The sequence below is a fragment of the Podarcis pityusensis genome (assembly GCF_964106645.2).
Source record: "Podarcis pityusensis genome assembly, chromosome: 12".
Lineage (NCBI taxonomy): Eukaryota > Metazoa > Chordata > Lepidosauria > Squamata > Lacertidae > Podarcis > Podarcis pityusensis.
The window spans coordinates 26,741,580-26,754,533 of record NC_138037.1 but is presented as its reverse complement, the minus strand read 5'-3'; the positions used below and the strand labels follow the sequence as shown (position 1 = coordinate 26,754,533).

The window sequence follows — 12,954 nt, the reverse complement described above, 5'->3', positions numbered from 1 at the left end:
AGTTTAAATCAGCCTTAAGGTTCTTAGATTCCATTATAAAGCAAACGCAGAAACAATTTTTTTTAACCTTATAAAAAGAACCAAGCAACTTTCCTCCCACATTAATGCCAAAGTGTTAAACTAAGAGCATCAATAAGATGCTTATCTAGCAGCCAAATATAATGGCAGCAAATCCATGTATTTAAAATACAAATTTGACCAAATCACATGGAAACCTGGGAAAGAGGTTTTCCCACTCTCTCTTTCCTCACGCACTTCTAGTATTGAAGAGAAAATCACCAGGTGTGGCGAGACTGCTGGACTGTGGGTGAAGACTGTTCAACTTCTCCCAGACTCATCCACCTATTCTTTTTGCTGTTAAGAATGTTTACATCCATGTTTACATCTATTGCAACCACATCTAATTTGTTTCTGCCAAAGGGAATTCAGAGTACTTGGCGCTTCTGAGAAGTCATGAAGCCTACAAATAATAATTGCTAGTAAAGGATAATATTTTGGATTACAAATTTGTATAGAATTAGATCAAGTTTGAAAGAACAAAGGTCTAAAAAATTATTACTCACAGAAAAAGAATGATAACGTTCAGCTGGCTTTTTCCAGCTGACAATCATCTGTACCTTTCCAAGTACAGTGTTTTAAAGCTAGTGTTTTAAATCACAACTGGCAAAGCATATAGCATTTAACCAGAGAAACATAAATCTAACACAATGGCTATCTTAAAATATAGCCTATATAACATTCCCTTTTCAGTTTATTTCCCTGAATCCGCTCTATTAAGAAAAATTACAAACACACGACACATATACACAAATTAAAATCAAATCAAACAGAATTAACCAGCTCAGAAAGGTTTCTTGACTGCCACCTACTGGCAAAACAACCCCATTTTTCAAGTATGCTAGCCACTGTGATGCTTTTCAGATGCTGCTGGACTCCAACTCTATCAGCCTCAACCAGCATGGTTAATGGTAAGGAATTATGGGAGCCGTAGTCAACTACCTCTGAAGTAAACTATTCTAAACTCAAATTCTTCACTGGAAAAACACCACCACATTTTTACAGAATTAAACAACAGTAGCAGCCTTAGCAATGTACTAAAATGAGTGCCTTTCAAAGTAACTCAGCTTGTATTCTTAAATTTATACATTTATTTTTAAATCATATTTTCTGAAATATTAGCTACTTTGTATTTCCAGGGGGTTGGAAGACCAAATACTTTAAATTTATATTTATAAAGTGTAGAAGACTGTCAATTTTATAGCAAAATTGGGAGAGTGGGTAAGAGAGTGGAATTTTTTAAAAAAACAGGGAAATGAAAATGTATTATGGCTTACAACATTTCCAAGATGATATTTAGGGACAAGAGCAGGGATAACAGCTTATCAAACATTTTAACTTAGAAGGTTGAGATTCTTAGGAAGTGGGATTCTATACCAACTTTCACTTTCTGTGTGCTTAGTTGAAACCATGATCACATGTACCTAGTAATAAAGGGAGTTTGCGCAGTCTTCAGCAAAACAGGGGCTCCTCTTCAGGAAGTTATCGGCATTCAGATAAAAACAAATGACTAAGATGACATTAAACTAAACCCAGTGAAATTCTGGAGAGTAAATGATTGGACATCAGGCATTACATTACGTCATTTATACAAAGAACAGTTGAAACTAAAAAATGCAAGTCAATTTTATTGAGATAAATTTTCAGTATGCAGTTCAGATGCCAACTGGCCAATGGCTAGGTTAGCGCTATGTCACCCTGACGGTGCCAGGGTATCTCTGCAGAAGTAAGATATCTCAGAGGGGCATATAATTGTGATGTTTGCCACTAGGATTTATAAACTGACAGGGTGATGTTGACTTTCCTGAGATCCTGTAGGGAGTAGCACCACTAACCTGAGCAAAGCCTATAGAGAGAATGGAAAGAAGGTAATGTAAACAGCCTCACTTCTCTGGTTGAAGCTTGGGGAAAGAATGGCCAAGACAAAGCACACAGTAACTTGGAAAGGGTCAGAGCTCAGTGACAGAGCAACTACTGGGCACACAGAAGGTGCCAAGGTCAATCCCTGGCATCTCCAGGCTGGGAAAGATTCCTGTATGAAACCCAGGAGAATCATTGCTAATCAATGCAGACAATACTGAACCAGACAAACCAAGAACAGCTTCCTATATAGCTAGAAGCAGGTTGCAGCATACTCATCAGCTGAAATCTGAAAGGGCACCTTTGTTTATAATGCCAGAATATTTTCGCAATAGAAATGGTATTTAAATATGAAATCGGATGGCAAGGTCTTGAAACCTACCTGGCTTGAAATGGGGCAGAGAATGAACTCCAGGCCATGAATCTTCATTTGGGGTTCCAAGCACCTACAAGTAAACAGAGCCAAATACATTTAGTTTAAAATACAGATGGCCACTTCATGTAAAATATTTTATGATTGATTTAACTTAAGAATACAGTGGTACCTCAGGTTACATACGCTTCAGGTTACAGACACCGCTAACCCAGAAATAGAGCTTCAGGTTAAGAACTTTGCTTCAGGATGAGAACAGAAATTGTGCTGGCGGCGCGGCAGCAACAGGAGGCCCCATTAGCTAAAGTGGTGCTTCAGGTTAAGAACAGTTTCAGGTTAAGTACGTACCTCTGGAACGAATTAAGTACTTAACCTGAGGTACCACTGTAATGTATTGATTTGCCCAAGGTTTTAAAAGATTTACTATTTCAGGATTTACTACAAAAGAACAAGAACTAATCATTTAAACTCCATGTTCATCAGGTCATTTATAACCAGAATACCAAGTCATTATTTATGTACTACCTGATACAAAGAGGCTTACTGTTAATTAATTCAACACTGAAAACTACATTATTAAAGAAATCAAAATCAGCATCAATAACCATGGGGAGCACTGCAGTGGGAGACTTCAGCATCTAAGCCACAATGTGTCTGTATGTTTGTAGCAATACATTCCACAAATTCTTTTTTTAGTATGCCTTATTTGCAGTTTGCATTTTTTCTTTTCTTTTTTGCCAAAGTTTGGGTCCCTTCAATGGTCCTGTTCTCCCTTCTTACAGTTCTTTAATCTTTAAACTGCACTTGGAGAGGATAGCCCTTAAAACAAACAACTCCTTCAGACAGAGAACTGTGTTTTGTATACAAAATAGATGGCTACCCTGAACAGATATTTTTCTTACTTAATTTGCAAAAGAAGCCCTAACGTTTGCATTTTAAAACATATTAATGTATCAGCAACACCATGACTTTTACTCCTTAATCATCACCTTTCACATTAAAGACAGACTGGGTATTATAATAGCAAGTAGCCTTGAAGAGTCTGATAATTATTAAAGTAGTGTTTGTGGAAGATATGGCTAGTGATCAGTGTGCAAAGACTGTAGAGTTTGAATGCAATTTCCAAATTTCTGCTCAGCAGTAGCTCTACATTAGCCAAAGCTACCTCACATGAAAGTGAAAGTACAGAAGAATTGCAAATATGTTGTATGCATCCCCCCCCATACACACTCTGCAGTATATAACAGCAACCATGCAATATTTCACTTTGACCAGGAGAGGGAGGCAGAGAATTGAAATTAGAAAGGCACATTATTCTTACAGTAGCATGCCATCAGACAACACCACAATGGAAACCACTAAAACTAACAGGGGGAGGGAAGGGGAGCACGGCACACAGGGTAGTGCAGCACTATCAAAAGTTTAAAAGGCATATTATTGCAAGAGCTTTTCATAAGGAAGGTTGGTTTCAACATACTGGGTGAGATCACATTGTCATAAATACTGAAAGAGAAGGGAGTCGAAGACGGATGAGAATTTCTTAAAGGTGAAATTTGAAAGCACAAATGCAAAAAAATCAAAGAAAAATGGGAAGCATCTAAAGAAATCATATACTGCATGGCTGCATATACTTACAGATGAACTGAGATTTAAGAAGGGCATGTATAAGAAATGGAAGAATGGGAAAATCAAGAAGGAAGGGTATACACAACTAGCCAACAGTTGCAGGAGGAAGATCAGGAGAGCCAAAGGTCAGAATGAGTTCAGTCTACCAAGAGAGGCCAAAAATAATTTAAAAGTTTTCTTCAGCTATGTTCAAGGCAAGAGGAAGAACAAGCGAGTAGTAGGTCCTCTGCGTGGAGATACATAATGTAGCAGCAAAAGAAGCTAATGCTATTCTAGGCTGCATCAACCAAGATGATCAAGGGTTTGGAAACCAAGCCTTATGAGGAACGGTTGAAGGAGCTGGGTATGTTTAGCCTGGTAAAGAGGAGACTGAAAGAAGATGTGTTAGCCATCTTCAAATATCTAAAGGGCTGTCACATGGAAGATGGAGAAAGCTTGTTTTCTCCTGCTCTGGAGGCTGGGAATTGAACCAATGGAATCAAGTAGATTCTGGCTAAACATCAGGACAGTAAGAGCTGTTCGACAGTGGAACGGACTCCCACAAGAGGTTTTGAAACAGAGGTTGGATGGTCATCTGTCATGCATGCTTTAGCTGAAATTCCTGCATTGTAGGCGGCTGGACTAGATGCCCTTGGAGTCCCTTCCAACTCTACAATTCTATGGTTCTATAAGAACCTATTTGTTTCAAAACTACAGATTATCAGCAACTCTCTCAGTTAGTAATCTTCCCATAATTTTCTTCAATTAGGAGAACAAAGCAAGATAGTTTAAAGTGGGCATGGAAATTTAGATTATTTATTTAAAATAAATGTGCAGTTGCAACCTTCAAGAAGCGAGCCAAGTTCAGACAGCCATATGTGGATTCACAGAGTATCTTCAATTAAATCCTGTGACAATTAATCGTTTACATGACACTACTTCAAATATACAGCAGTTTCTTTGGGTAAAGGTAGTTCCCCAATTTCTGCAATATTTCACACTGCTTTAGACCCAGCGAGAAAGGCAGTAATGTCTTGAACATGGTTGGGAATAGCAGTAATGAGAGAACAATATGAAAAGAAAAACTGTAATTTAGTGCTTGTAGAGGTTCTTTAAGAAACTGACCAATAGGTTTTTTTCTCCTCAAAAGATAGTTCTGAACAGGACCACAAGAAAATAAACAAACCTTATAAGAAATAGCAATGTGCCCCATGCTGCTTCCATTACTAATGTCTTCTACCTCTGGAAGAAGCTTTCTCCAATGTTTGAAAGTTCTCCCAGTAAGTTTACTGTAATCCCTTTACTCTATGCCTTTTGCTGTCAATTAAAAACCTGTTTCCTCAGACGTTTACTGTACTGGGTTACTTTAGTGCTAATTGGTTGAGATTTGAAAGTTATTTATTGTCAATGTAATTTTTATTGTGATTTTTAAGGTGTTGTTTTAGAAAATTTATACACAGAACATATGAGTATTGTTGCAATAATTACAGCGAATTATCACTGTTTTCTATTTACCAATGGCATAACAGAGGCCATAAACTAGATACTTAAGTGACAGTAAAGATCACGAAGAAATTGCATTCTTCAGATTAATTCTTGGCTTATATGAAAAGCTTAAAAAGGCAAAAGAGACAGATGTAACTACCAGCAGCATATATTATGTATGTTGACTCAGTATTTTGAGTGACAATTCCGTCTATGCCTCATCAACCCTCTTTGCAAGGCACAATATGATAGCTTATTGTCAAGCTCAATATTCGAGAGAAAATGCATGAACATTTCTGCCACTATAAGCATTAGTTTCCATAAGAGATAATAAATCAGGCTCTTTGATATTCTTTACATTCATGAAGGAAGAGAAAATGAATTTAAGGCCAAGAAATATATTCTAGTATGTTGCGATTCTGGGGCAAGGAGACTAGACAATTACAGCACAGCATTCCAGAGAACGCACAACTATCTACAAAGGTCCCACTTGGGTATTTGGCAAGACACGCACACTAACAAACACAAATGCACCCAACTGAGACACCGCAAAGAATCTATCAATTATAAAAATGACTTCATAAGGATCCATGATAACTAATCTGCATTATTTGTATACATCTGTAGAACAAATAAATAGGGCATATAAAACAGCAGCAAAAATCATGACATTTCTGCCCATCTGATTAATTATGTTAGTAAGTCTTTACAATGTCCATGTCTGCATTTTGTCTAGGGAAGGTATTATTTCTATGGATGAAACACTATTACTGCAAATATTACTATAATGTACGCTTTTTATTTTCAGTCATCAAAATTCTTATTTTCATATGTGTGAGAGAAATAGAACAGTAAGAATGATGGGCTGTAATAAGATACTTAAAGTCTTTAAAGCCCTGCCTGTTAATGGTTGCGTATAAGCAGGCTTGATGGTGGGTTATTTTTATTTCAGATTTCTATCAATATGGAATTCTATCTTCGTAATTAAACATTCATTTGTCTAATACAAGATAACAAGGGAACAGAAAATCCAGTAGGCTCCATTTCCAATGCCATAGTCTATAAAATATGCATTTTGGTAATATGCCCAGTTGTTAATTTTTTCATAAAGTGAGCCACTGAACCACATGTAACCACATGTGTTGAAAACTGGTAAGGTTTTAAGCACAATTTCAGGACTATAAAAGACAGAAAGGCATACATCTAGCAATGTAGTAGTGCCTTCTAGAAAATGTATTAAGAGTACATTTTGTTCTGCGTAGAAGGGGAAATTACGCAGAATTGCAGGTAATGTTAACTCATTGAGGATCTGTGGAGTACATTTTATAAATGAAGTTAGTTGTAAACTAACTACAAAAAATACAAAACAGTAGAAGACAGTCGCTATTAAGCCTTTAATCACTGAAATGCATGTCAGTTGCAAAAAAAATCTACATTTAATTTATACTCAATATTGTGCTATATGACTGAATCAACTAATCACATTCATTATATGCGCTATAGCAACCAAACCTAGGACAGCAATGTGATAATGTTCATACATGAAAAACCTAAGCTATGCAGTGATGCCGGAGTGACTATTGGATAGGGCTGGGAAGAGCCTGGTCACTTCCCATCTTAGTCATGGAAGTCACTGGAAACCTTGGGCCATTAACCTTCTCTCAGACTAATCTATCTCACAGGGTTTCAGTGAGGATAAAATGGGGAGGAACCATGAAATCTGGCGTTTAGCTTCTTGAAAGAAAAGCAGAAGAGAAATTGAAGAAACTAAATATGTATGTCGCAGCAAAACCGGATGCCTTCATGTGCCCCACCTGCAATAAAGCATGCCTCTTCTGCATCTGTCTCTACAGTCACAGCAGGTGCTATAACTCTCCAGCAGTTTGACTTTACCTACAAAGGCACACTCTTCCATTGTCTCCCGAGACAGACGGATGCCAACAAGTGAAGAGATATGCCAAGAATAAAAACTTGGAGAGAACTCCTGAAAGACACCTGTGCTTTTATTGAATACTCACCTTGAAAATATCAAAATGAAGAAACAACACATCAAATTGGGTTTAAAATGCCCATCACTACTTACCGCTGACAAAATGAATAAAGACTTGTCATATTCCTATTCAGCATTAGGAACAATGTAATATATATTTTTCTCTGAAATGATTGCTTGGATATAATCATAAATCATTAGCACTCTCGGGAAGACTAGTAGGTGACCTTTTTAATTCTTCCATGATTAGTCATGTTTTTTTTAATTTATTTTATTCATAAGAATATTTCTAAACTGACAACTTGTAATAAAAATATACTGATTTGCAGTGAGCACTGGGAATCTATTGAGTAATTTTCATTTGTTCTCTCCAAATAAACATGTATTAAGGTAAGCTTTCTTGCCTTCAAGATTTTGAAAACCTGCAGTAATAGCTAAGTTGCTTTAGCTCTGTTGAAGTTAAGCAAATAATGTAACATTTATTCTTAAAACTCTTTACTAGCATGCACAGCTTTAATAGAGATAGTCACTTGTTCCAGGTAACAAGAGAAAAAAGAACAGTTGGTGGCGCAATAAAGGAAATGAAGATGTGAGTAACGCTTAGCATAATGCTTTGTATTTCATCATGCTAAGATCAAATAGACTGCAACCAATTACCACAGTGTAAATGCTGCATACGTATACATCTCAGGTCTTATTTTATTTTTACATTTTATACATACTCCCCAAGTTATTTAGTGAACAGTTCTATTTCGTTTAGTCCTTCTGTATTGGCTATGTCTATGGTTCTAAAATTTTATCCTAGAGACTACATCCTCATTGAGGTTTTCCTCCACCAGATTCACGACACTAAGTGGAGAGAGTGTTAGTAACATTCCTCTTCATTTATGTTGAATTGAGATTAGATGCAGGGCCTCTTATTTCTCCCCAGCTGAGGGGCCACACTAAGCTGAAACAATAGCTTCTAAGCCACTAAGAATAAACAACCACACAGGGTGCTTTTAGTGCTTTTAAATTAACCTTAATGTGAGTTTGGCTGACACTAGGTAATCTGATAGTGAACTGTTACTGGCACTGGAAATATAGAAGGGCCACTAAGGTCCTTGATGCCTGCTTCACTGGCAATATATTGCAGAGAGAAAGCAACAGTAACCAAAGCAAGGTTCTTTGAACAGAGTGATGATTCCACTGTGAATCTTCCTATTGAAAAAAGAAGTATTAATTGGCCATTGGAGTCGTTCACATTTCTTTCAATATTAAACCAACTCTGTTTATATGCTGAAACAAGTGTGCCAAAACTAAATTAAACAGGACTATGGTGACTCAATAATGCTTAAACAGTTATCTGGATCAATCCCACAGAACAAAGTGTTTTAAACTCCAACATGTCATAGTGAAAACAAGAGTTTTTCCAGATTTACAAATGTAAATGAGCTCATAAAAGATTAAACCAAGTAGTTATAGACAGTTTATTTGATAATTCACCTCCAATGAAATTCGTTCTTTAAACAAAAAAACAAAACCTGTGATGTACATCACATTATATCATGCTATTTTGGCATACTCCATATACCAGAAACATTCTCAGTTTGATCTAGACTCAAAAGGGAGAAAGAGTGATCTAGTTTGATCTAGACCTGAAAGGGAAAGAAAAAGTATAAGATAAACCAGGGTAGCTGAAAATGTAAATAAGGATGCTATTAATTGTACAAATCACTGTACTCGTCACTTCTTATGAAAACAGTGGAAGAGATGAACAGTGTAAGAGCAAGTCTTATTCATAATCATAGACTGGAGTAACTAGGTATTTTTTCTAGTACAGTGGTACCTCATGTTAAGTACTTAATTCGTTCCGGAGGTCTATTCTTAACCTGAAACTGTTCTTAACCTGAAGCACCACTTTAGCTAATGGGGCCTCCTGCTGCCGCCGCGCCGCCAGAGCACAATTTCTGTTCTCATCCTGAAGCAAAGTTCTTAACCCAAGGTACTATTTCTGGGTTAGCGGAGTCTGTAACCTGAAGCGTATGTAACCCGAGGTACCACTGTACAGACATTTGGTCCATGAACTCTATGCAGGTGGCCTATGGAAAGGCTACGGAACAGTTGAGAATATCTTTACTTTGGCTCGGCATTTGATTTTTCTTCTTCTGATAATGGAAATGGAGACCATTTTGATCACAGTCTGATTACTGACCATTCTAACAAGGGTCTGGCTCAGAACCCTTAGATCCCTCAGAAACTCATATTCTGAGTTTCAAAATATGACACTGGTGCAGTCAACTAGTTTTCCAGTTGAAGGGGGCTTCTTAGCCTGTGGCCTGTGATTTTTATAACACAGTATTGGTTTTGACAACCATGCAAATGCTTAAGAAATGTTATTAAAATATGAGTTATACTCTGATGTGTTGATCAAAAAAAGTTTATTGAGAACCACAGTAGATAAAAAAGGAAAAACTTGAGAACCACTGTTTTAGTATACAGAGCTATCCCTAGGGGGCAAGTAGTGTCACCAAAATTATAATGGTCTGAACTCAAGTTTTTGGAAAAATAATTATTGCTGGTAATGTTCAGAATTCAGGGGAAATGCAGCTACTGGTTCAGCCTCTACAGCTGTGTATGGTCTCACTGTGAAGGAATTAATTTGTATTGGTTATCTTAAACAACCACCTTTGTACACACAGGTTCCACACAATGCGAACCCAGGAATTGTTAGGCAAGCATTCTCACAATAAGCTGATGATTTCCATTATTTCCCATGGAAACATTTAGAATCTGTGATTTGTCCATGCTCCTTCCCTCCCTGGTTTCTGCCCCAAAGTGCTGTGGCAAATCAGCAAAAGCCAAACAAAGGGGAAACTAATTTATCCAATCTTTCCTTCTCTCTGATTTGTCCAATCTCTCTCTCTCTCCATTTCTGCCCAAAATGATTTCTGCCTCCGACAAGCAAAACACAAACAAGTAAGGAAGGAGGCAAACATTTGGCTCTTCGGATATCATCCAAACACCTACACGTATTTCAAAAATGATTAACCAACTTCATGTACACAATTCACTAAAGCATGGGGGAAGGAAGTAATCCTTTTTAAGCAGAGTAGTCCCGTTTTTAGAAACTGTCAAATGGATAATTCTAATGATGCACACAATGTATCTAGCTAGATAATTATTGACAGTATTTTTGTTTGAAGTGGCTGACTAATTTAAACAAACTCTGGATTTCAAGGGATTCTGACATAATGCTCCAGCCACTTCCACCATGGAAACTCCATTCATTTCAGTGTGGTTTATATAAGGTTCCTGGTATTTATATTTGGGTAGAGGAGGCAGTTGTCAGCATGCAGTAATCAAATGCAGGGGAAGTGGGAAAGAGACTTACCAGAAATATTCTTTCAAGTTGATCTTGAATGTCTTTCATTCCTGGAAAAGCAGCAACACCTTGAATCATTTCGACAAAGATACAACCAACTCCCCTGGAAAGAAAGAAGTTTAAAATATTTTGGGGGAAATCTCATATTAGAAACTGATACACAGTCTGTACATTGGTTTTCAAGAGATTTTTTTCCTTGCTGCAAAAAGATGTAAGACAGATTACATTGAATGCCTGATATTGACTCAGAACTGTCTCTTTGAAAACAGATTGTTTCAGTGTGAACTGCAATGTTAAAAAGCTGTTCTGGGGGTTTCTTTGATTGCACAATGGAAGAAACACCCCATGGTTTTTAACATCTTAAATAAAATGAAATGCAGTCACCCTGCAGTACAGGAGCACATGCACAACATATAAACAGGAAATCCCTAATAGGGCCTAGGACATGATTCAAAGAACTGCTCAACCAGTTACATGTGCCCAAAGGGTTTGTGCTGATGCTTCTCAAATAGCCTTTCATGTCACACGGTAAACTGTTTCAAAGCTGTTTGTGTATGAAGGGGTTTTTGTTTTGCTTTTTACACCTAAGTCAGAATTTCACTGGCTATGTCTAAAACATTGCTTTAGATACCAGCCACAGTTTTAGTTCTGAACAAACCAGATGGTTACTTCTGACTATACAGCACAGTCTGCATGTTCTGTTTTACCACTGAACAGTAAAGATATTTACCACTGAGTATATAGTTTCTGATGCCCTCTTTGCAAATAATGAAAGCAAAAGCAACAAAAGAGGCAGCATGTTTATTATTGCTGTGCATGCCATCATAGTTATCCTTGAACACAACTTTATTTACCTATAACAGCAGCATTGTGTTGTGTTTCACTGTACTGTTCCTGATTTGACCTCAGCATTGATGTTCTTACACAATAGGATTCGACATTTGGATAAGATATGCCTCAGCTAAAAGTTTTTCTACATCTCCATGTGGGCTGAATATGTATCATTACAACCAAAAGTAAATATGCATATCAGTACTCCAACAACATTTGAATAGTTCGTGACATAATTGCTAGAATGAAAATAATTCTCAAAAGTATTTTCAAATGGCAATGATATACTTAGAAAGTAACACATTTTAAGTGTGCCAAAGTAGTGAAACACCATCTCTTTAAAACATGCAATCTGCTTTCATTAATTAAGAGATCCTAACTGAATATTTATAAGTCACATTTGGCAAAGAGCCCTTTAATTAAAACTCATTTAGTGATATAGGTGACTTGTTTTTTAACCCAGAATATATAGCTAAATTTTAGTGCACAATCTAGTTTCATCAACTGCAGTCTTAAAAAAGATTGTTTAAGATATCTGAGATTGAAAAGAAGCATATTGTTAAAGTATGACAAAGAGCACACAACTAATCCCTAGTTACGTTCCTTGTGCTTAAAAAATGGGATTGACATTATTCTCTGTAACTGGCTAGGGCATACGGAAGGAATTGAATTGATGAAGCTGCCATTCGTCACCTACTTCAGTAAATGCTTCATTAAACCCAATGTATCTTTGTCAAACACAGACAATATTTTAAACTGTGATTTAATAATGTATTCATATATGAGAGAGACAGACAGACAGACAGACAGACATCTTGCAGACATAGGTATCCTGAAAGCAGGTAGTTCAAATTCTGTTCATGCATCCCAACACTGGCCATTTAATTCATTTTAAATATTAGAGTGATCCTAGGAACTTATAAATATCTATGAATGTCAAATGGTAAACTTCATTGATAGAGAAATGTAAAGGTGGTTTTTGTGTGTGAATCATTTAGTAAACTGACTCTTCGTAAAATGGCAATTCTTGAAAATGTAAATTCAGATTGCAAATTTCTTGAATGATGAGCCAAAAATAAGTAGTTGTTAAAGTAGGGGTAGAGAACCTATTGTTCTCCAGTTGTTGCTGGATTACAACTCCCATCACCCTTGACCATTAGTGACACTGACTGGAGCTGACATCCAACAACATCCTGAGTGCCATAGGTTCTCCAATCCTGTCCTAAGGCCTGGTCAGACATTACAGGCTGTGTTCAATGATCAGTGATCAAATATAAGGTTTACTAAAAGAGGGCAAATAACTTTACATAGAAAGTTGCCTTGTCATTGTCTCATCTACTTCAATGTTGTCTATATTGGCTGAAAGTAGATCACTGGTGTTTCACAAGG

At 36.9% G+C, this 12,954-nt stretch overlaps 1 protein-coding gene across 5 annotated transcripts in view; it reads right to left on the bottom strand.

The window, feature by feature from the left end:
• The window catches only part of CDK14 (cyclin dependent kinase 14), a 217,314-nt gene that overhangs the window by 79,685 nt on the left and 124,675 nt on the right, over positions 1-12,954 (bottom strand). For all 5 annotated transcript variants that reach the window (XM_080975366.1, XM_080975365.1, XM_080975367.1 and 2 more), the window contains 2 exons: positions 10,744-10,837; positions 2,300-2,363 (listed from right to left, as the gene is read on the bottom strand). In XM_080975366.1, the coding sequence (XP_080831492.1) occupies positions 2,300-2,363; positions 10,744-10,837 (158 nt within the window). The remainder of the gene's footprint in view (positions 1-2,299; positions 2,364-10,743; positions 10,838-12,954) is intronic.